Source organism: Acartia tonsa, chromosome 12 (assembly GCF_053477335.1).
Source record: "Acartia tonsa isolate MP-2025a chromosome 12, ASM5347733v1, whole genome shotgun sequence".
NCBI lineage: Eukaryota > Metazoa > Arthropoda > Copepoda > Calanoida > Acartiidae > Acartia > Acartia tonsa.
The window spans coordinates 18,671,619-18,696,741 of NC_137271.1; the positions used below are offsets into that span (position 1 = coordinate 18,671,619).

The window sequence follows — 25,123 nt, forward strand, 5'->3', positions numbered from 1 at the left end:
CATTATCTTGCTTCAAGCAGTTTTTCAACAAATTTATTTACAATTTTGCTTCGACTCTTATACTTTTAAATTCTAATTATTCAGTTCAGATACTATACAAGTGTTAATGTCCGTTTGTCCTACCGTTTCAGTGCTTCGCTTTTATGGATGTTGTCATCCTTGTTTCAAAGCGAATATACAATAACAAGTACAAACAACATCCATAAATCAGATGGAACATACATGAACATTATCAAATATATAGCTCAGTGCTTAAAATATTCTATGGAAAAAAGTAGTTTAAAGCCTAATTTTTCAATAACAACTGAATAAATTGCGTTCTTTACATTCGGAAAGCTTCACATAGGTCTTTATATGGTTTTGATCTAATTTTCTGCCCCGTTCTTACTACATCTTTGAATGTAGAGCTATTAGATGCAAGGGTTGCAGCTCCTAGTTATCTATTAAGCGGCATAAGAAGGCCTACAAATAATCTGGAATAGCCAAGATTCAATGATGCACAGGGAAAGCTTCACTGAAGAAAAAACGCGTAAAAAAGGAATTTTTCGCACATTTCTCTGCACTGCAAGATAATTATGCATTGTTGATTTATGGTTAATCCATATTATTTGTATGCCTTCTAATGCCGCTTAAAACAGTGTGCGGGCATGATCTGTACGTTCAGTCGTTTGTCAGCTAGCAGCCTTTAAAATTCATAGATTTTTCGAAATATTCGTTACAAGGAATATTTTACCGTGAACTGCAGTTGATCCCAAAAGTCTTCCAATATTCAAAATTTATTTTTACTTAAAACTTAAATATTTGGATTTTTTTAAACTAGCGACTCTGTCCCAAGAGGCCTTTAGGTGCATTTGAAGGACGGGTGGGAGGGACGCCCAACAGCTTTTAATTTTAGTTTTTTTTTATTAAAAAAAAATAGGAAATGTTATTGGGGGAGGGTTCATATTTGCCATTTCTCTTGGGAAGGTGGTAGAACCCTCCCCCGAAATAGATAAAAACCTTCTTAGTAACTATGAACGGTTAAAGAGATATTTCGGTACAAACATCCTGTTACTTTTACATAATTATATATCCTTTCAAATAAAAATTTGAAATTTTGAAATTACAAAGTTGTATGTAATTAAGTAATCTATCTTTATACAAAGAGTTCATATGATTAATATATGGGTGGAATGCAATTTAACAAGGATGGCAATATTTCAAAACAAGGCTCTGAGATGATTAAAAATAACCAAAAGAATATTCTTTAACAAAAAAGAATGGATAACGGTCTAACCCGCATTTTAATGTATTTTTTAGGGAAAGGTTAGGTTAGGTTAAGGTTAGGAGAGATCCAAAGGGCTGGATTCTTGTGGAAATAGGGCAATGTTACATTCTGAAGTAGCTAAAATAAATTTTGTAATGAAGGAGAGGTAGGGGGGTTAGGAAAAATCACCTAGGAAATAAATAATTATAAACAAAAATATTATTTATTATAAATTATCAATATTGCTACTTTTTATATGGTGTCATTAATAAATTTCAATAAAAATCATCTTATACATAAAAGTTATACTTAGTTTATGCTTGAAATCGCCTAATTATAGTAATTATAGCAAAGTTTCGCTTTCAAATAAAGAAATGATTACACAACACATAAGTAATAAAAGACATTATCAAATTATACACCGGTCTTCTAAGGGTTCTTTCTTTCACTAGGAGCTAGGGATAATGGGATTGCTATGTTGGAAATTATTATATTTGCAACTGAAGCAAAACAAGCAGCTCACCCGCACGCCATCGGGGAGGCAATGTGTTCGAATCTCGGCCCTAACTGCGGCATAATTATATAAATGCTATGTCAGATGCGCAATTTTAATTGTAAGATTAAAGGGGAAGATGGCTTTGCCTACAACATTATAAACGCATTAAAATGCACAGTTAGAACTCACAGAAAAAAGTCTTGCAATTAAAGTGTTGGTTGTCTGCAGTAGTTGGGTCTTTGGTTTTACTATAAATAACTTGATATTAATCATTAACTATTTGTTTGATTAAGAACTGTTTTGTACACTCAAGCACAGAAATATGGTACCAAAAAATTCAATAGAACAGAAATATCATAAACCAATCCTAGGAGCCAATTAAAGCCTCCCTAGAATTGAGAAATCAGTTCATTTAGTGATTAGCGAGATCATTACATTAACAGTCTGACAAAAAAAAACTTATATTTTGATCTTGAGGAGATAAGTGTTCACAGCATTCTTTGTGACTTATTGCCTATTCCTTGATGCCTTCTCTTTGAGCAAAATTCTAACTGTTTTTTATTTTATCCTTCGGTCGGTTTCACTATTGCTTGCTATGGAAATTTTTAAAAATTTCTTTGTAATTTGGAGAAAATACAGGGAGGTAGGGGACATTATTACACTAGTCCCCAAAGTTTTATAATAACGTTTTCATATTCGTTGGCTAAACAGCTTTGGAGACCTTTAATAAAATTTTTATTGGTAGCTTCATTAAGTTGAGTGTCCAAACGTTTCGAACACTAACTGTAATCTACAGAAGGGGTAATTTTCAGTAACATCATTGGGTATGTACATCAACTTATCAGCCATTGTCTTATCTCTTTAGATCCCTGGAAAATAACTTATTTATACTTCTATTAGCTTTGCATCTAGCCTCTATGTGGTCTGTCCCAAGACAGAGTGTAGGTTGTCATAAAACAATTGTATTACAGGAGGGGGGAGGGGTAAAAAATTTCACCTCGGGGTTCTATCTTATAGGCGAAGAAACTAATACTGACTAATTTGTCCAGGGATCGATGGTCGATTATTTGATCTCCAATGATAATACAAAAAATAACCTGTAGATTACAATAAGTGGTTGAAACAAGGGCGTCCAAGCTTTTTCATTTTGGGGGGGAGGGTTACAATTCAAAATTTAATCTTTATATCATATAGGCAAGGACGTCTTTTGGGGGGGTAGAAATTAAAACTTCAAAATTTTAGGGGGTAATCACCCTTGACCCCCGCCCCCCCCCCCCCCATTGGACGTCCTTGGGTTGAAACGTGTGGACACTCTAATTAATGAAACAACCAATCAAATTCAATAAAATAAACTTGTTAAGCCGATGATTAAGAAAACCTTGCTACAAAACTTTGGGGACTATTGTAATAAACAGCCTAATGTCTTCTTCTCTCTAAATTTTGTCTCTTTTGGATCATTGTGCGCGCTTCTTTAGTTGACATATAAAATAATCTTCAAATTTTTCCATGCGCTGTTTATAGAAACTTCTAGAAATTAAGAAAGTAAAATCATAATTATTTAATTATTATAAATCAATTCGAGATTGATTTAATAATTGATTTGTTAAATGTTTATAATTAAACGTTTAATTGTTTTATTGCTGTCACGGCAGCTTAAGCATGATAAAAAAAATATGATGGTAGTGGGGGACATAGGGATATGTTGTAGTCAAAAAAACATTTAAGAAGCAGTTGATAAAGCCTAATAAAAATTTATGTCGTACAATACAAATAACCAATGAGAGGCAAATTACTATATATACTGGCAAATCATTGGTAATTTTTATTGTATTACGTATTCATCTACTTTTACTTGCCTTTTTACTTTTCACCAACTATTTTTTTTATCTATAAAACCGTTTTTAATGTTTTCCTTTCCTTATATTGATCTTCTTAAAATTTTCAAGTTAAATGTTATTGTTCTTAATCAAACATTTTCCAGTATAGTTTTGAAATGACTAATATCAGCTGGATGAGAACCTTTCTTAAGCCTTAATGAAAAATAATTCAATTAATTTTCAACGAATAATAAAAAAATATTAATATCAGTATACAGTTTAGTTGGCCCAGGCCTTTGACTTTTTAGGGCCAAAAATCTTATTTTTAAACCAATAATTAAAAGAATTTTCCATTATAAAAAAAAATTTTGTTTGAAATAATTATTCCTGTAACCCTGAGGGTTGGAAAGCAACAACGAGATGGCATACGTTTCTTTTTTATATGCGTTCATAATTTTCATCACAACACACACACAAACACACACACACGCGCATACATACACACACACACACACTTAAAAAAAGCACATAGCGGTTTCTGCCATATACAGGTTTTTTATTGTGATTATATATAGAGATGGTAGACTGGGAGAATCCTCAGTTTTGATTTCACTGCACACTGAGAAAGTGTCCTAGTTAGATTTTCTAAGCCTACAACAAAAGAATAACAAGGTACTAAATAATTCCAACTTTTATCTAAAATTTTTAAAACGAATTAGGTAAATAAAAAAAGTCACATATAATTTATGACTTAAAAACAAACATTTATTTGCCATGTATTATGTACACGGGGAGGAAGGAGACATTGGGCTGCTCATTACACTAGCCCCCAAAGTCTTATAACAACGTTTTCTTATTCGGTGGCTTAACAACCTTGGGAACTTTTATTGAAGTTTGATTGGTTAGTTCATTTAAAATTGAGTGTCCAAACGTTTTAACCACTAATTGTAATCTACAAAAGGGTTAATCTTGTGTATGATCATGGGGATTTACATCAATTTATCGGCCATTGTCTTATGCCTTTAAATCTCTGATTATGTATCAACAAAAAATTGATTTTATTTATAGATATTTCTTTTTTTCTTCAAAAATCGATATTAAAATTTTCATTTGATATTTCAAAATTCAAAATTAAAAAAGGATTTTCTTACAAATAAAAATGAACTTTAATAGTTATTCATAGCACCGTATTATAGACAAAATACAAAAATTATAAGATTAAGTATTATTCTTTATGATTTTTAATTTAATTAAATTCATAGAAAATTGTCTTTAATGGGATGCTATACATTATTTTTCAGTATGGCTTAGAACCGGTTCTAATTCATTGAATATTAATCAATTTGAAGCAATACTGGATATCATCTTTGCTAATAGAAAATAAAAATTATCAAAAATAAAACATTTGAAACTTTTTCAGATGCGTGTCTACATCATAGTATTGGTGACCGTGTGTCTCATGGCTTCCCTGATTAGATCATCCCCTATGCCAGCTGATATGGATCCTGTGGCTATGACCAGGTAAAATATTCTTTACATAATATGGCTTCGAAACCGATTAAAACCGGTTCTCAGTCATACTGAAAAATCATGTATGGCATCGTATTGCAGTGCAGACAATCATTTTATTAATACCAGTTTAGTTCTTATAATTTTTAAATTTTAATACATGCGGAAAGCTGTTTATAATACTATGCGATAAAGAACAATGACTAATTTTCTGCATGTTTTTTAGTCTAATAAGTAAAAAATGTTATATGTACAGCTGATCATTTAATTCTTTCTTAAAATTTTTTTTCGTAAATACTTAAACCTTCTTAATTCTTCTTTAAATTTATTTAACGCATTGTTTTGTTGTTTATTCTGCTTTAACTAGTTTTATTAGGTAATCAATATATATAAACTAGTACAATCGTTCTAGTACTATCGTTCTAGTACCATCGTTCTAGTACCATCGTTCTAGCACCAACATTCTAGTCCCATCGTTCTTGTACCATCGTTCTAGTACCATCGTTCTTCTACCATCGTTCTAGTACCATCGTTCTGGTACCATCGTTCTAGTACCATAGTTTAAGTACTATCGTTCTAGTACCTTCGTTCTAGCTTCATAGTTCTAGTCCCATCGTTCTTGTACCATCGTTCTAGTACCATCGTTCTAGTACCATCGTTCTAGTACCATCGTTCTAGCACCATCGTTCTAGTACCATCGTTTTTGTACCATCGTTCTAGCACCATCGTTCTAGTACCATCGTTCTTGTACCATCGTTCTAGTACCATCGTTCTTGTACCATCGTTCTAGTACCATCGATCTTGTACCATCGTTCTGTTTTCTATCCTTATTACATAAGTACTTTAGTCTGTAGCTAAATATTTTACTTAAGATTCAAGTCTTGGGCTCCTTCTATTACCCATTTAATTCAGAGCCCCTAAATGCTAGGGACGAACCTACTAGTATTACATTAAGAACTAAGGTACTTTGTCTGTAGCTTAAGATAACAATAACTACTGAACTTCTTCATTTTAGGGAAGCTTCAATAGGTTCTTTGGATAGTTTTAGGCTATTTTAAGATTCAAGTGGTGGTATGGTTTAAGTCCATTTTTCCTCCCATCTCATCCCCTCGAAATGCTTGTTATTCATAAATTTCTTTTTTTATTTAGATCTTGCATTGAAAAGTTTGGGAGAAGTCCGAAAGTTGAATGCAGGTAGATATTTTTATATCATATAATAAAGGTAGGTAAATGTCCACGAATAGGAAAATAAAAACATAGAATAAAAAAAACTAACAAAATGATTTAATTTGTAATAAAACATCTTTAAAAACAATAAAAAATTTAACACTTTTGATACCTATATTATTACATAAAATTTTTAAAAATTCATTTATGGTAAATGCTCTAATAGATTTGTTAACACATCACATTCTAAATGAATAATATTTTTTTAAGTAAACATGATAATATAATATTATATATCTTTTAGTACAAGCAGAGACTGTGGCATGGCTAATATAAAGTGTCCTGAACATGACTGTTTGTCCAGACAAGGCAAGTCCTACTGCACCTGGGTTACCTTCTAATTTCAGCCAACCATCAAGCAACCACCATTTAGTTTTTACCTTAGTTTTGAGTTTTCAGCTCATTTTTAAGCTGAAATGTCTTGGAAACTTTTTTTTTTAACAAATTGTTTTAGGTTACTTTGAATTTATTTTGAACAAATCTTGGTACCCGTACCTGAATTTGAGATTTTGTAGCCAATATTTTTTCCATCTAAATTTTTTTAAATTTTCTACGCTACAATTTCCAATTACTAACAAGAAAATTTCAATGCAAAGTTCTGTTTAACCCAACCATGATTTGAATTTAAAAGAATTTGGTAGCTTATAATGTTTCTGCTTTTTTTCACATATCTGGTAATTAAAAATCTAGTCATATTCTCTAATCATGATGAACCAGCCCTTGAGTCCCACGGAAAGGAACCAAAATTTCTATTATTGTTATTCTTATTGTATTGGTGTTTTGTATTGTTGTAAGAATATCTGATTGCATGGCATAATCAAAATGTTAAGATAACTTCTAAATATGGGCATGATATCATATTCATAGATCTTATTTTTAAATCAAATTACCATATCCTTTTCTCGCAATTGTGTCCAAATTTAGATTTATCTTACTTGCTTGTCAATGGTTGTGTACTATTACCAGTGTGCAGAATTATTCTGAAACATAATGTCACCATTACTAAGCATTAGTACATGGAGACACGAGCCAGTGCAGAATAAACATCTGAAACCTGGAAATTGTGAAATGGATCTGGAAAATCCGCAAATTTTGTGTCACGCACAGCCGTTGATTTCATAGCACAACAGCTTAAGCAGTCCTGAACAGCTGACAGCTATTCAAAATACCAAAAAATGACATGTTTTTGTTTTGTTATTCTTTTACCACTTCAAATATATATATTTATATTATAAATCTAAACTTGTTCTTTATTTCAATATCCAACCCTAAGATTGTATAACTAAATTTATCTTAACAAGGATGATAACATCCATAAAAGCGAATCTCTGAAACTATATGACAAACGGACATTAACACTTGTTTAGTGTCAGAACTGAATAATCAGAATACAAATTAATAAGAGTCAAAGCAAAACTGTGAGTAAATTTGTTAAAAATATCTTTTTTATACAGGATAATGTTTTTGGACATACTTACATTTTAAGGACTTGATTATAATATTGTTTGACTTTGTTGTTCTAGGAATCAGAATACCAAAAATCAGAACAATCGGATGATTAGATCACATAAAAATTTGTTGTTAAAAAAGTAAAAAATAAACATGTTGAAAATGGACGTACGGACATTCTGGTAATGATTATTGAGTTGCTACGCTTTCTAAATCGAACCTAACTACAACAGGAATCACCATGCAAAGTTTGAAATCGATAGGACAATTCTAAGAGCCTAAATTAACTAAAAAACTATTCGTCTCTGACGTACAGACGGACAGACCTACCCTAATTATAGAAAAGCTTCGCATTTAAAAATGGATCCATAAGCTCAAACAAATATGACAACATCCATAAGTAGCGAAGCACTAAAAGTTCACGAAAGGACAAACCAACAAATTGAATTATAGAGAAATAAATTTATGCATGAGCGACGGGAAGACATACAAAGTGAATTATAAAGTAGCTTTGCTACTACAATAAATGATAATAGGATTTAACAGTTACAATGCAATTGAAAACTAAAATTTATAAATGTAGGTCAAGTATTTTGAGCAAATTTTTAAATCATAATCATGGTTTATATAAATGACAATGATTAAAAACAATAGAGAGACAAACAACCAATTTCTTTTAACTTGGGGAAAGAAATATTTAAAGAAAATACAAGAAACGACGATATTTATTCTTTTAATTTTTAACATAGCTATATGTAGCAAATTAGATCTATTTATGACAGTCTTTTATGATAGTGAGAAATGTAAACATTATCAACTGGTATGTTTATCAACTAGTATGATTATCGATTAATGATGAGTCAATGTACTTGAATGATGGCTATGTGATAGGACCTCTTGGCAAGGAATCTCTTGAATGATGGCTATGTGATAGGACCCTGAGGAAAGGAATCTCTTGAATGATGGCTATGTGATAGGACCACGAGGCAAGGAATCTCTTAAATGATGGCTATGTGATAGGAACCCGAGGCAAGGAATCTCTTAAATGATGGCTATGTGATAGGACCCCGAGGCAAGGAATCTCTTGAATGATGGCTATGTGATAGGACCGCGAGGCAAGGAATCTCTTGAATGATGGCTATGTGATAGGACCCTGAGGAAAGGAATCTCTTGAATGATGGCTATGTGATAGGACCACGAGGCAAGGAATCTCTTGAATGATGGGTATTTGATAGGACCACGAGGCAAGGAATCTCGAATGATGGCTATGTGATAGGACCACGAGGCAAGGAATCTCTTGGTTGAGCTTTACCACCTACTAAAAAAATCATTGTAAGTTATTAATCCCATCGTATTATAGACAGCTTTCCACGGATAACAAAATGAAAAATTACATAATTAAAACCAATTTTGTTAGCCCGAGGGGCCAAAGGCTCGGACTAACAAAACTGTTATTGATTTTATGATTTTTTATTTTAATATTCGTTGAAAATTTATGTAATTCGATGCTACACATGGTTTTTCAGTATGGTTTAGAACCTGTTCTAATCCAGTGGATATTGATCGTTTTCCTATCCATACTGTAAATTAAATGACTGTATAACAGATGGTGTCTTTACCTGATATACTTGTGGCTGTGCTGCGTTTGAGCACATTCATTACTGTTACAAATTCCTAAAAATAATATTTTTCTACTTATTATTATATCTATTTACTAGCGGCTGCGCCCCTAGAGGCTTCTAGGGACACGTAAAATTGTTTCTTTTTAGTCTATTTTAAATTTAGCTATTTACCAAAAATATTTTTTTCGCCGATAGATGGTGTTAGTTATGTTCTTAGCTAATTGCAAAAATGTTCGCAGGGCGTAGTTTTTTTATTTGATATATTTTTGTCGATTTTTTCTTGGCACGGTGGTGGTACACTCCCCCAAAATAGTTATAAACCTTCCCGGGACCTATGAGAAGCTACCCTGTTAAGGAGAACCCGATCGATTCAGCGGTTAGCGAGATCCTTCGGTACAAACAGACAAATATCCTGTTACTTTATTGTAAGGACTAGCGGCTACGCATATAGAGGCCTCTACAGGTCCTTGAGCGCGGGCGAGGGGGAAGTAGTCCCCCTCCAACTTTTAAACCTAGTTTTAAAAAGAGAAAGTATGAAAGTATTGGGATGTAATTTTTTTAGGGGTGATTTGTATGGCAGGGTGTTGGTACCCTCCTCCTTGAAAGGTTGAAAAAAAACCTTACCAGGAACCATGAGAAGCTACCCTGTAAAGGAGAACCATATTGGTTCAGTGGTTAGCGAGTTCGTTTGGTAAACACACACCCAGACAGACAGACAGTGATCCTTTTACTTTATTATAAGGATTATCCTTCAACAAGGAGCTACTTATAGGTCCCATGCAGATTATTACGGAAGGTATCTTAACCTTCCCTGACACCTTTTAAAACAAAGTTTTTGTATAATTAGGATCAGTAAGTTTTTCTGTCTCTTCTGAATAGCACTGTTAATCTTATCAAATCACCGCATTGCTTTTTAGACTTTTCGTGATGATTCCTGTACCAGATAGGTACATTAAAGCGTAGCAACTATGTTGTTTGTCTGTCTGATTTGTTGCTGCTGATTTTTGGATGTTGTCATCCTTGTTTTATACATTACTATTATCTATCCGATTTTAATAATAAATTTATCTATACCTGAAAGCTTAGACGTCCATCCAGGTCATCATCTCCTCTTCCTACTAATCTTTTAGCCCTGAAATTTACTAAAGGGAGGTCCAAAAATTTTAAGTTTTATCTTTAGTTTTTAAAATATAAGTACCATTTTTGTGCTATTTATAGGTTATGAGCTACGTTGCCAAGTGTAAGAAAGGTTGGAAAATGCTACTTTCGAGTAATGATTTTCATATTTTCCCAATAACACAATAAAAGGACTTTTGGTCTTTTTATCATGCAAAATGTCTACTGATTTACTGTTAAAAATGACTTTCCAGTATGGCTTTGAAGCCAACTCATATCCGCTGGATAAAATCGGGTATTGAGCCATACTTAAATATCATGTATCACATCTTATAACCGACAATTTTCTATGATAAAAATTAAAACTCATAATGTTTATAGCCGAAGTTCCGGGCTGGCAAAATAATTTAAAATTACGTCTGTTATTAAGTTAGTTTTGGAATGGAGGAATGAAAATTAACTCAGATGCTAGTAAAGTTAGATGTATGACACTTTTAAAAGATTCTTATAACCAATGCACTTATATTGTCATTTTTTTATCAGATAAAGATGTTCTGTCTATTGTATAATAATATTTCATAATTTTTTTAGCAGATATAATTTAAGATGAAAATCTTACTTTTCAGTTGTTATTCTTAAGCCTTTTGCACTTAAACCTAAAATATTTATGCATTTGTACATAATAATGGATATAGAATACTTGGATATTGTTAAAGGGAAATTTTAGGGGTCAATTTAGGTTGCTAATATAGTTCTCAGATATTGTAAAATATGTTTCTCCATAATCCTTAGAGTGGGAGGGGGTAATCGTTAGCTAGCTGCGAGAAAAAAATTACAGAATTTATGCAATTTAAAAAAAATGAGATATTTTATCATATCTTAAGCGATATTGTACAATGTACATATATTTTTTTTAGTAGCGAAGCTACTCTATAATTTGAAATGTCCGTCTGTCCGTCTGTCCGTCTGTCCGTATGTCCGTCTGTCCGTCTTAGTTTGGGGGAAACGTGATTTTCTCGGCTCCTATAAAAGATAAAAGGCTGAAATTTTTTGACAACATTCCCATTAGCAAGGAGCACAATTAACTATAAAACATCAATGGCGATAGGACCGCTTTTTAGCAGGTTTTAGGCTATTTTTGTATTTTTCACATTTTTCTCCATATCTTAGGTGTTTATGGTCCGATTTCCAAAATTATTTCAGTTATAGAATCAAAATCAAATTTCCTGTCGTTTCAAGAAAACAACTATGGCGGTCAGACTGTCTTTAAGCAGGTTTTAGGCTATTTTGTATTTTTCACATTTTTCTCCATACCTTTGGTGTTTATGGCCCAATTTTCAAAGTTTTTCAGTTATAGATATCAAAATTAAATTTCCTTTCGTTTCAAGAACACATCAATGGCGGTCAGACTGCCTTTTTGCAGGTTTTTGGCTATTTTTATATTTTTCACATTTTTCTTCATATCTTTGGTGTTTATGGTCCGTTTTTTTAAATTTTTGTAGTTAAAAATATCAAAATTAAATTTCCCGTTGTTCTGAGCATCCAGTATGTAATTTACTTTGACCGTCAGTCTGTTAGTCATAGTACTGAAATATAAATAAATATTAAGAAATTAAAAACAAATGTTGAAAAGGTTTCGTGATTTTTTCCTAATATACATGCTTTTGTCAACTAATATCTAAATTCTTATTTAATTGTTTATGCTTCGCTACTTATGGATGTTGTCATCCTTGTTTATATTGTAATTAATACATTATCATTATTTTTAGTTAGAAACAGCGTTCTGTGGATAAAAAAACTAGTTTTGTTAGCTCTAAGATGCTAAAGGCACAGGCTAACAGGATTGGTTGGTTCATTAAGATGGGTGTTCAAGTGTTTCAGCTACAAATTATAATCTGCAGAAGGTGTAAAATTGTGTATCATCATTGGGAATGTACACAAATTTATCAGCAATTGTCTTATCCATTTAAATCCCTGACCCTCGTATTAGGCCATTAGGCATTTCCAGCTTATATTTACAAATTTAACCTTTTTGAAGTTCAGTTATTGTAATAAATCCATTTTTGTCAACATCAAGTTTTGCAAATAACTGAAAAAGGATAAATAATGTTTAGATTAAATGCAAATTGCAATAATCAATTATCCTTACACAAGAGGAAGGTTTATATATTTCTAAGAAAAATTAACCCTACCTAAAAAAATAACTTTTCTTTTAAAACCTAAAATTCAAAATGGTCAGGTGACGAACTTCATCCAAAAGACCGCCTCCCTCCCTCACTTCAAGTGTCCTTAGGGGCGTAGCCGCTAGTTTTCAATAAAAGAAAACTATGAACATTGAAGGTTGCTAGCTGCCAAACGGTAGGACTATGCGAACATGTTATGCACATCATAAACTGCACTAAGTTAAAATATTTTATTTTAAGAAACAATATGTATATTACAGTAAAACACTATAGGGGGAAGGGGTTAAATAACTGTATGTCCCCATAAAAAGACCTTTTGCCGACTCTCAATTAGGTCTTTGAAATTCAACCAATAGCCTCAGATATACTAACACAGCCAAGTAGTAGAAAACAATTTGCCAGCAGACGAAAAACATCCTTGAAAAAGGGAGGCAGTTAGTTATCTGTATATACATCTATACTATAGATCTGTTTTATATATTAACTAGCAGCTTCGCCCCTAATCTCTAGGGGCTTTGCCCCAAGATGTTTAATTATATCTCTATTACCTACCCAGCGGAAAAAAATCGAACGGATCGCAAATGTTCGCGAATAAATTGCAAATTCGCAAAATTCGTAAAAATTCTTTGAAAAAATAAGGGGTGTCCCACCCTCAAGAAAAAAGCCTAAAACCACCACAGGACCCGTAGGTATATTCCCTGAAGAGTAGAACCCAATCGGTTCAGGAGTTACCGAGATCTGGAGGGACAGACGGACGGACAGACAGAGGGACAGACATCAAGCTATTTTGTATTATAGAAATTGCTAACAAACAGAAGTCAATATAGGGTATTTTTCCAACCACCCCACCCGTACTTGATCTAAAAATAATTTTAGACATGAAACTTTTAAACTACGAAAATACAACTTTATCTTATCCTGTCTAACAGATCTATAGTATAGATGTATATACAGACAACTACCTCCCTTCCTTTTTCAAAGACCTCTTTCGTATGCTTCTAAATTATTTTCTGTTACTTGGCTGTGTTAATATAAGCGACACCATTGGTTAATTTTCAATGACCAAACAGAAAGATTGCACAAGGCGGTTGCGATGGGGAGATACTGTTATTTGACCCTTTCTCCCTCTAGTGTTTTACTCTAATTTCTGTCGATACCAATCCTGCAGATCTCAAGATTCAGATACACAGGCAGAAGACATCCTGTTACTTTTACATGATGTATAAAAACAATGATTACCTCTTGAGTTTTCTGTAGTTCCTTTTCGTCTAGATAGGATTCTCTTAGGGAAGACGAATTTCTACTATTTTCCATTTTTAACTTTATTTTAATCTAAAACAAGGATGACAACATCCATAAAAGCGAAGCTCTGAAACAATAGGACAAACAAACATTAACACTTGTAGAGTGTAAGAACTGAAAAATCAGACCATAAATGTATAAATGTCGAATCAAAATTGAAAGTAAAATTGTTGAAATACTTTAGAAAAACAGGATAATGTTTAGGACTTATTACATTGTACTTTGTTGTCCCTGGAATCAGTATTCAAAAAATCAGATCTATCGGATAATTTTACCTGATAAAATTTGTTGTTAAAAAGGTTGAAAATCAACATGAAAAAAAATGGACGTACAGACATTCTGGCTACGCTTTCTTAATCGTACCTAACTACTACAGGAATTACCCTGCAAAGTTTGAAATCGAAAGGACAATTCTAACATGCCTAAATAAACGGAAAAAGCTATCCGTTCCAGACGTACGTACGGCGTTACTCTGCTATAATACTAAATAAATAATTCTATAATGCAAAATGTAAGTCCGTCTGTCCATCAGCTACGGTAGGAGGAAAACATGATTTTCTCGACTACTGTTCAACACTGCTGAATTTTTTTGTCAATATAATTTACTTGGTTCGTCAGTCTGACAAAATTTTAATTATAATTTTATTGCAAGTTATTTGGTTCTGTTACTCATGTACTATTTCACCGATAACTGAAATTAATTATCATATCCATAGTGTACAATTGATTTTTGGGTACTTTCTCTCAAAGTAAATATCGATCACTAACCACCCCCCCCCCCTTTCTTATCTTTAGAGATTGATTCAAAATAATGGAATGTACTTTATTTCCTTTGCCTTATCCCTACAAGGAGCACTATAACCCTGTGGGGCCAATAATAGAACCTAACCTGACCTAAAGTAATGAACAAACAAACAAATAACTACTTCTCTGCTTATTTACAATTTATTTCAAATAAGAGGGGGGGGGGAAGGAACATTTTGCTTTACTTTAAAAATGTGGGAAAATGTTGATTTTTGATAAGATTTTTCAACTTCCTATTATTAATTTCGCAGATTTATTGATAGCTTTGTAGCAGTCTATTATACCCAGGAAGATGGGGGACTTTGTACAATGAATTTTGTATTTGTATAAATCCGTTCTCTTATCCGTTGGATGAAAAACTTTAGGAACTTTTATTAAATCTTGATTGGGCATATACAAACTACCAGTGTCACAACTTTTCCACCAATGTAATGGAATGTTTGTAGGGGTAATTTTGTTTATTATCAAAAATTGTCTTATCCTTGAAGATCCCTGGGTATACTGTACAATAGTCTTTAAATATTACTTTATTATATACATGATATTAACGTTAATTTTTAGAGACTTTAATAGTTATTTCTCGCATCGTATTATAAACAGCTTTCCGCGGATATAGAATGTACAATTATAAGATTAAAACCAGTTTTTTTTGGCCCCGAGATGCCGACATAGTTTTTTCGTATGGATGAGAACCGGTTCCTATCCACCGGATTCGAATAAATACAAGAAAAAGCCTTAAAACCATCCATAGATTTAAATTTAAAAATAGAATAGCATAAAAACATCCCAGGACCTATTTGAAGCTTACTTAAAATAAAGAACCCAATCAGTTCAATAGTTATTGAGATCTTCATTGTAAGACAAACACAAATTTTATTAGTCAATTTGCCAATCACTGAACCGATTGAATTCTCGATTTTAGAGAATCTTTACATGTATCCATTGATGATTTTATTCTTGTAGTAATTCTTGGGATGGTTTTAACCAGATAATCCCACAAATCAAAGCCCTAAAAGCAATTACAGAGTAGTTTATCTGGATCTAAATGGATAAGACACAAAATTACCCCTTCTGTAGATTAGAATTAGTAGTTGAAACGTTTGAACACTAAACTTAATAAAAAACTAATCAAAATTCAATCAAAGTTTCCAATGTTGTTAAGTCAACGGATAAGAAAACGTTATTATAAAACTTTGGGGACTAGTTAAAAAAACAGAATATTGTCCCCTCTCTCTTTCTCTCTGCAGACAGTAACATTAACAAAATACAGTTTTGACCGACTGATATGATTAACTTGTAGAGTACCTTCATAACAAATCAAAAAGAAAGATATGATTGTGATAATCTATTTTACAATAAAAATAACAATAGACAACAAATATATATAAATTTTGGCATAAATAGGTAAAGAGGAGGCAAAACGTGACCTTTTTAGCTGCTTTGGACTTTGTTAGCCAAGGCCCTATGAATTCAACCCAATACAGCTTAAATGCTTTTCCAGTATGGGTTCGAAACTAATTAATAACCGCTAGATTAGAACCGGTTATCAGCCATACTGAAAAATCAAGTATAACATAATATTACAGACAATTTTCCACGCATATTAAAATAAAAATTGCAAAACTAGTTTTAATCTTATGATTTTTAATTTTAATAAACGCGGAAAGCTGCCAATAAAACGATGCGATAATAACTATTAGAATATATTTATTAAGGTAAAATTTAGGGTTATACCTTTTTTATTTCTGATTAACTGTATTTTTATATTTTGAGATTAAAAATAAATTGAAATTCAACAACAAAAGTAAAAGCGGTACATTTATACAAAAAAAGTTCTCAATCTATGAAATAAGAATGACAACACCCATAATTAGCGAAGCAAAATAAATCATGGATGGAAAATGAACAATGAGATTTAAAGATGTCCAGTGGTCATAAATCAAGAATAAAATTATAGACACGAAACCTTTTAATCAAGGATTTTTCACAAAATTTGGCTGTCTTATATAACAGTCGAGAAAATCACATTTCCAGCGTTAAGTACTGAGGGACGGACGTACAGACAAAGTTAATTATATAGTAGCTTCGCTTCTAAAAAAAGTGTCAAAACTTAGTTTATATTAGACTGGCTTTGGACAGGTATAATCCATAATTAAAGGTCTATCCACAGACAAATCAATAAAAATTCCTCATATGTTACTTTGTGCTGAAATTATGCTTAAGTTTTCAAAAAGTTATTGTGCTTCCGATAATATTAAACTTTATATTCCATACAAATTTGCTTCCATTATTTGAAAACTAACAACAAAGGGTAATTCTTATGCAAGTAACAAAATTTTTTATTCTTATACAGTCAAAATAATTTAAACAATATGAACAAAAGTAAAAAGTCTTAAACATGTAAAAAAAAAAAAAAAAAATTTAAATTTAAAATAAACGGTTTGGCATTTATTACATACATGGACTTATCATACAATAAACATGTATTTGAAAAAATTATTCATTTTTATTTGAAGTTCAATATACCATGCTTAAGTCAAATTAAGACAAATTCAAAAGGGGTAGTTGCACGATGTGCATTTGAACTTAATTTAGTGTACCGCATATTTTTTTCCTGGTTAATGGGTTAAACTACATTTATATGGCATATATTTAGAAGAATTTCAATTTTCTACCATGTAATTTTTAAGTCTTGATATTTTAAAAACTACGTGGTAGAAAATTGAAATTCTTTCAAATATATGCCATACCAGAGTTGGCTCGATATAACTATCTCCCTATTGGCTAGTTTTCTATATGCATATATATTTCTCAATAAATCTATTTTACTCACCCGGCATTACTATTTAAATGGAAGTAAATATTTAATAATTTAAATGATCTTAAAAAGATTTTTTAAATTATATTTTTTTCTTTACATTACCATCACCAAAGGGTTTATTATATGATTACAATTTTAGTTCAATATTTGAACACACAAAGTGTCGCCACAATCGAATTCTTTTAAAACAGAGTTTTCTTTAATTTATTATATTATAAATTTAAATTTTCTTTTTTATGATTAGAAATTAAATACTTCATTATAATGTAAATAGCAACATAAAATGAAAAAAATGAATTTATTTTTAATAAGTAAAATAATGGGTCTTATCGTTCTGGGCAATGAGAGTTTATTATGGATTATTGGAGCACTATGAGTTTTCAACGAATATTCCTTGGAAAACTTGAGCTCGTTTATAGACATTTATTTCCTATATAGATCTGACATGGATCTTGAAGCAATTAAGCAGGCCGTTTTGTACATGTTAAAAATTGGAAGATTTCATTAAATAAAAGTTATCGCAAATATACTTAGTAAATAAATGTAGTTTAACCCATTAACCAGGAAAAAATATGCGGTGAACTAAATTAAGTTCAAATGCATTTCGTGCAAATATTCCTTTAATAAAAACGGTTTGGTATTTATTACATACATGGACTTATACAATAAACATGTATTTGAAAAAATTATTCATTTTCATTTGAGGTTCAATATGCTATGCTTAAGTCAAATTAAGACACATCCAAAATTTACAACAAGACCTGATATAAATAACAATATAAAGATTATATTCCAGACAACTACCTGGTCCTAGTGTTAAAGGCCCTTTTGCTAGCAGACGCGAAACAATTTAATTTTACTTTGCTTTCTAAATTCGGTTAATTTTTGTTTTTGACTTATGTTTTAATTTGACTTATCAATGGCTAGAAATCTTATTGACGAGACTATTTAATCTTATATTAAATCAAGACAACAAAAATACATTTTAACTGAAGTTTAATCTCAGTTTAAGAAAGGCATTTTAAACCTATGTTAAAAAAAACTTAATGTTAAAAATATATATTATGGCTTTTTTGGCAAGACAATTATCACAAAACCTCTCCAAATTTTTACTGTTATCAATTTATTAATAAAATTTTAATAAATAAAATATTTTTTTTTTCAAATATAACTTTAAACAACAAAAATACATATAGGTATATTATCAGAAATATAGTTTGATTTGCATTATATTCATAGTCAAATAAGAAAGTTAGGAGGTATTCTGTTTATAATTAAACTTTTGTGATGAAAAAAAAAACATTATTTTTATGTTTTATTTTTTAAAACTAATACTTTATTGTAAGGTCCAAAAACGTAGTGATGATATTAACAAATTGATTAAAAAGTAGGTATATTATTATTATTCAACGTCTTTCAGATTTAGTACATTTTATCCTTTAGAAAAGAAAAATTAGTTTGTGGAACTTATTGATTTAGTTCTATTTAACTGAGGAAGAAAAATAATTGTTTTCATATGAAAAGAAACCTTTTTGACTTAAAAGTCTTTCTAATAGGAAGCTAAAGTTATTCAACACTTTTTTTTCAAAAGGGGTTTCAGAGTTTTATTTTATTTTGTATGGGTTCCTTTTTATTGTATATATACATAAGGTTGCTTAGAATTTTTATAAAGAAATTATAATATTATATAACATTTTAAATTTTAAAAAAATCTAGGAAATATATAACTTTTTTTCAGTCATTTCGATGGCAAATATTTAAAGTCTTTAGGATCTACATTTATTAGTGAAGCTAATGAAACTCCTACCCAACAGAGAGAAGATGTTTTCTTATTAGTACCCAAAGTTTTATTACCAAATTATCTAAAACTTTGGGTAATTTAAATAACCTTGATTGGTTACAATCTAGTTTTGTGCATTTGGGGATGTATATCAATTCATCGTCCATTGTCTTATTCCTTAAGATACCTTTAAAATATTAGATTAACCTTTTTATTTTAAAATACAGTAGAAGTTTCATATGCCCTACTAATTATTATCTTCAAGCGAGGGACATTTCATCTATAGATTAACTAGTTGACCCACAACTATACTATTTTTGGCCAACATATTATTATATCCCTTTTTTATACTCAATAAGTAATGAGCTTCCATAAGTAAAAGTGAAGACAAAATTGAGACAAAATAGTTTATCTTGAGATGAATAACCCCGCCATGATATTCGTCAATTTGTGTCATTTTTAACGTCTGTGACAAGACAATAACATGTATGACGAGGTCCTGGCTGATTTTTATCTTATTTCTAGCTGATTTGTGCAGTTAATCAGCTGTGCTTAACGACAGTCTCATTTCCGAAACTGAAGAGTTGGCTACGCTGGCCTTTCTTAGCTCGTACTCTTGTCTGAAAATATTGGATTTATTATTACTTGGATCTTACACCAGATTATTACATACTCTAATAAAGTGAAGCTTGTAGTGACTAAACTAACAACCACTCCATCCAACCTATCCCCTCCCCACCTACAGGATGAACGAACTGACCATGTTAGCGACCTTAATTGACGACAATTCTACGTATTTTCTATATCCATTATGAAAATAAAACAAATAAATATAAAATAGGAGCGAAGATACTCTTTAACTCATCTAAAGGTCATTTCTTTCAAGTTTAGCTAGCTTTCAAGAGCGAATCTGCAGTCAATGACGCTGTAACGTCAGGTCAACAGCCAATGATAACTTTTGATTACTAGTGTCTCTATTTCTGCTCATACGCCCAGAATAAGAGATAAGAAAACAGAAAACCAACCCTTTGTCTGGAAGTTCTAACTTTGTATGATAGAGTTTCCATTCTGTTTACGGCTTATCACAATGAATAAGACTATATCTAATACTATTACTAACCTAGTAGCTGCTGTCTTAGTTAGAGCTGTAGTCTTATCAAAATAAATAAAACTATATCTAATAATATAGATTACTAACCTAGTAGCTGCTGTCTTAGTTAGAGCTGTAGTCTTATCAAAATAAATAAGACTATATCTAATACTATAGATTACTAACCTAGTAGCTGCTGTCTTAGTTAGAGCTGTAGTCTTATCAAAATAAATAAGACTATATCTAATACTATAGATTACTAACCTAGTAGCTGCTGTCTTAGTTAGAGCTGTAGTCTTATCAAAATAAATAAAACTATATCTAATACTATAGTATAGATTACTAACCTAGTAGCTGCTGTCTTAGTTAGAGCTGTAGTCTTATCAAAATAAATAAGACTATATCTAATACTATAGATTACTAACCTAGTAGCTGCTGTCTTAGTTAGAGCTGTAGTCTTATCAAAATAAATAAGACTATATCTAATACTATAGTATAGATTACTAACCTAGTAGCTGCTGTCTTAGTTAGAGCTGTAGTCTTATCAAAATAAATAAAACTATATCTAATACTATAGATTACTAACCTAGTAGCTGCTGTCTTAGTTAGAGCTGTAGTCTTATCAAAATAAATAAAACTATATCTAATACTATAGTATAGATTACTAACCTAGTAGCTGCTGTCTTAGTTAGAGCTGTAGTCTTATCAAAATAAATAAGACTATATCTAATACTATAGATTACTAACCTAGTAGCTGCTGTCTTAGTTAGAGCTGTAGTCTTATCAAAATAAATAAGACTATATCTAATACTATAGTATAGATTACTAACCTAGTAGCTGCTGTCTTAGTTAGAGCTGTAGTCTTATAAAAATAAATAAAACTATATCTAATACTATAGTATAGATTACTAACCTAGTAGCTGCTGTCTTAGTTAGAGCTGAAGTCTTATCAAAATAAATAAGACTATTTCTAATACTATAGATTACTAACCTAGTAGCTGCTGTCTTAGTTAGAGCTGTAGTCTTATCAAAATAAATAAAACTATATCTAATACTATAGATTACTAACCTAGTAGCTGCTGTCTTAGTTAGAGCTATAGTCTTATCAAAATAAATAAGACTATATCTAATACTATAGATTACTTACCTAGTAGCTGCTGTCTTAGTTAGAGCTGTAGTCTTATCAAAATAAATAAAACTATATCTAATACTATAGTATAGATTACTAACCTAGTAGCTGCTGTCTTAGTTAGAGCTGTAGTCTTATCAAAATAAATAAAACTATATCTAATACTATAGATTACTAACCTAGTAGCTGCTGTCTTAGTTAGAGCTGTAGTCTTATCAAAATAAATAAGACTATATCTAATACTATAGTATAGATTACTAACCTAGTAGCTGCTGTCTTAGTTAGAGCTGTAGTCTTATCAAAATAAATAAAACTATATCTAATACTATAGATTACTAACCTAGTAGCTGCTGTCTTAGTTAGAGCTGTAGTCTTATCAAAATAAATAAGACTATATCTAATACTATAGATTACTAACCTAGTAGCTGCTGTCTTAGTTAGAGCTGTAGTCTTATCAAAATAAATAAGACTATATCTAATACTATAGATTACTAACCTAGTAGCTGCTGTCTTAGTTAGAGCTGTAGTCTTATCAAAATAAATAAGACTATATCTAATACTATAGATTACTAACCTAGTAGCTGCTGTCTTAGTTAGAGCTGTAGTCTTATCAAAATAAATAAGACTATATCTAATACTATAGTATAGATTACTAACCTAGTAGCTGCTGTCTTAGTTAGAGCTGTAGTCTTATCAAAATAAATAAAACTATATCTAATACTATAGATTACTAACCTAGTAGCTGCTGTCTTAGTTAGAGCTGTAGTCTTATCAAAATAAATAAGACTATATCTAATACTATAGATTACTAACCTAGTAGCTGCTGTCTTAGTTAGAGCTGTAGTCTTATCAAAATAAATAAGACTATATCTAATACTATAGTATAGATTACTAACCTAGTAGCTGCTGTCTTAGTTAGAGCTGTAGTCTTATCAAAATAAATAAAACTATATCTAATAATATAGATTACTAACCTAGTAGCTGCTGTCTTAGTTAGAGCTGCAGTCTTATCAAAATAAATAAGACTATTTCTAATACTGTAGATTACTAACCTAGTAGCTGCTGTCTTAGTTAGAGCTGTAGTCTTATCAAAATAAATAAAACTATATCTAATACTATAGTATAGATTACTAACCTAGTAGCTGCTGTCTTAGTTAGAGCTGTAGTCTTATCAAAATAAATAAAACTATATCTAATACTATAGATTACTAACCTAGTAGCTGCTGTCTTAGTTAGAGCTGTAGTCTTATCAAAATAAATAAGACTATATCTAATACTATAGTATAGATTACTAACCTAGTAGCTGCTGTCTTAGTTAGAGCTGTAGTCTTATCAAAATAAATAAAACTATATCTAATACTATAGATTACTAACCTAGTAGCTGCTGTCTTAGTTAGAGCTGTAGTCTTATCAAAATAAATAAAACTATATCTAATACTATAGTATAGATTACTAACCTAGTAGCTGCTGTCTTAGTTAGAGCTGTAGTCTTATCAAAATAAATAAGACTATATCTAATACTATAGTATAGATTACTAACCTAGTAGCTGCTGTCTTAGTTAGAGCTGTAGTCTTATCAAAATCAATGACACTGTAGCCAATGCCCTCATCCGTGTTTCCGCCTTTAACCACTGAAAAAGGGACAATTTTTAAATAAAAATAAAAAGAACATATACTGCAAAATGTAAATTTCTTAAAATATACAAAGCAAATATCTTCTTTGTATAAGACTAACATATGAAACATAGATAGCGAAGCACAAAAACTTGTGGATCTAAAACCTAATATAGTCTTTTTAAAGCAGATATCTAGTCTTGATGATCATTTGTATTGGGAATCTTCACAAAAAAATCAAGTCGTCTTTCTTGAGATATTCACCGAGATAATTACGTTTCTTAAAGACGGACAGACATTTCGTATACAAGAGTAACTTCGCTACTGTAATCCTTTCTATATATTGAGATGGATGTGGCTGGAAATAATAGATATTTCCAGTATGGCTTCGAAATCCGCTGAATTAGAACCGGTTCTCAGCCACACTGAAAAATAAAGTAGCATATCGTATTATATCCAGTTTTCTACGAATATAAAAAATCACAATCATAATATTAAAACCAGTTAGCTCGTGCCTTAGACCCATCGGGGCTAACAAAGTTGGTTTTAATCTCATAATCTTTCATTCTAATGTCCGAGGAAAGTTGTCTATGATATGATGCGATAAATAACTATACTGTACCTGGAATGGAACTGGCATTGTTGGCACCCGCAATAATTTGTGCGGCCGTCGTGGAGTTGAGATCCAGCTGAGCATAACAGACCTTCTTCTCAACTAGGTTCCCTAGAAAATAATACATGAGTTGAGATCCAGCTGAGCATAACAGACCTTCTTCTCAACTAGGTTCCGCTAGAAAATAATACAAAGTTGTGATCCAGCTGAGCATAACAGACCTTCTTATCATCTGGGTTCCCTAGAAAATAATACAGAGTTGAGATCCAGCTGAGCATAACAGACCTTCTTATCATCTAGGTTCCCTAGAAAATAATACAAAGTTGAGATCCAGCTGAGCATAACAGACCTTCTTATCATCTAGGTTCCCTAGAAAATAATACAGAGTTGAGATCCAGCTGAGCATAACAGACCTTCTTATCATCTAGGTTCCCTAGAAAATAATACAAAGTTGAGATCCAGCTGAGCATAACAGACCTTCTTATCATCTAGGTTCCCTAGAAAATAATACAGAGTTGAGATCCAGCTGAGCATAACAGACCTTCTTATCATCTAGGTTCCCTAGAAAATAATACAAAGTTGAGATCCAGCTGAGCATAACAGACCTTCTTATCATCTAGGTTCCCTAGAAAATAATACAGAGTTGTGATCCAGCTGAGCATAACAGACCTTCTTATCATCTAGGTTCCCTAGAAAATAATACAAAGTTGAGATCCAGCTGAGCATAACAGACCTTCTTCTCAACTAGGTTCCCTAGGGAATAATACAGAGTTGAGATCCAGCTGGGCATAACAGAATATGTATAAATCTATCGTTCATTGTCTTATCCCATGATATACCTGAATTTTTACTAAATTATGATTCGACAATATACATATGATTCTGTCTACAGTGCCCTAGCAAAATGGGAATAGATGTCCCTGCTTTTGGCCTAACTATTTTATTGACGTCATAAAATACATTAAAACCCCTTTCTATGGGGTTTCTTTCCCCCTTCTCTTTATCTTTCACTCTACTATGACGTCAATAGAATAGGTAGGCCAAAAGCGGTGACATCTATCCCCATTTTCCTAGGGCACTAAACACTGCTACTTTACCTATTGGCAAGGGCAGCCCCATGAGTCCTGTTGGCGAGGTCGGGGACAGTGGCGGCGAGGTGAAAGGGGTGGTCAGTGGACTTCCAGTTGGCGAACCTGCTGACGGATCCCAGATTTGACCATCCTGAAAATAAATGCATGAAAAATTACCAATAGATGTATTACACTAGATGGGGAACAGTAAGTCACGATAATTTATTTAAAAACT

At 31.6% G+C, this 25,123-nt stretch overlaps 2 protein-coding genes and 1 long non-coding RNA gene across 5 annotated transcripts in view; 1 reads left to right on the forward strand and 2 right to left on the reverse strand.

Moving 5' to 3' along the window:
* The first annotated feature begins 4,005 nt into the window (after positions 1-4,005).
* LOC145334810 (uncharacterized) lies at positions 4,006-7,531 on the forward strand. Its single transcript, XR_013885004.1, has 4 exons — positions 4,006-4,231; positions 4,980-5,080; positions 6,218-6,262; positions 6,540-7,531. It is a non-coding gene; the product is annotated as an uncharacterized LOC145334810 (long non-coding RNA).
* Positions 7,532-8,340: 809 nt separating this feature from the next.
* Positions 8,341-14,041, reverse strand: LOC145333744 (uncharacterized). Of its 2 annotated transcripts, none has more exons than XM_080178965.1 (6): positions 13,905-14,041; positions 12,511-12,571; positions 11,102-11,138; positions 10,441-10,498; positions 9,364-9,418; positions 8,341-9,059 (listed from the first exon to the last, which is right to left on the reverse strand). In XM_080178965.1, exons 1-6 carry the CDS (start codon positions 13,977-13,979, stop codon positions 9,010-9,012), a joined length of 336 nt encoding a protein of 111 aa, XP_080035091.1. In that variant the 5' UTR covers positions 13,980-14,041; the 3' UTR covers positions 8,341-9,009. The 2 variants fall into 2 exon arrangements, with proteins under 2 accessions (XP_080035091.1, XP_080035090.1); XM_080178964.1 differs by having other exon boundaries at positions 8,341-9,062.
* A 2,062-nt stretch (positions 14,042-16,103) lies between these two features.
* The window catches only part of LOC145334130 (uncharacterized), a 141,854-nt gene continuing 132,834 nt past the window's right edge, over positions 16,104-25,123 (reverse strand). For both annotated transcript variants that reach the window (XM_080179429.1, XM_080179428.1), the window contains exons 14-17: positions 24,916-25,039; positions 23,828-23,929; positions 23,132-23,222; positions 16,104-19,992 (exon numbers count right to left, since the gene is read on the reverse strand). In XM_080179429.1, the coding sequence (XP_080035555.1) occupies positions 19,911-19,992; positions 23,132-23,222; positions 23,828-23,929; positions 24,916-25,039 (399 nt within the window). In that variant the 3' untranslated portion in view covers positions 16,104-19,910. The remainder of the gene's footprint in view (positions 19,993-23,131; positions 23,223-23,827; positions 23,930-24,915; positions 25,040-25,123) is intronic.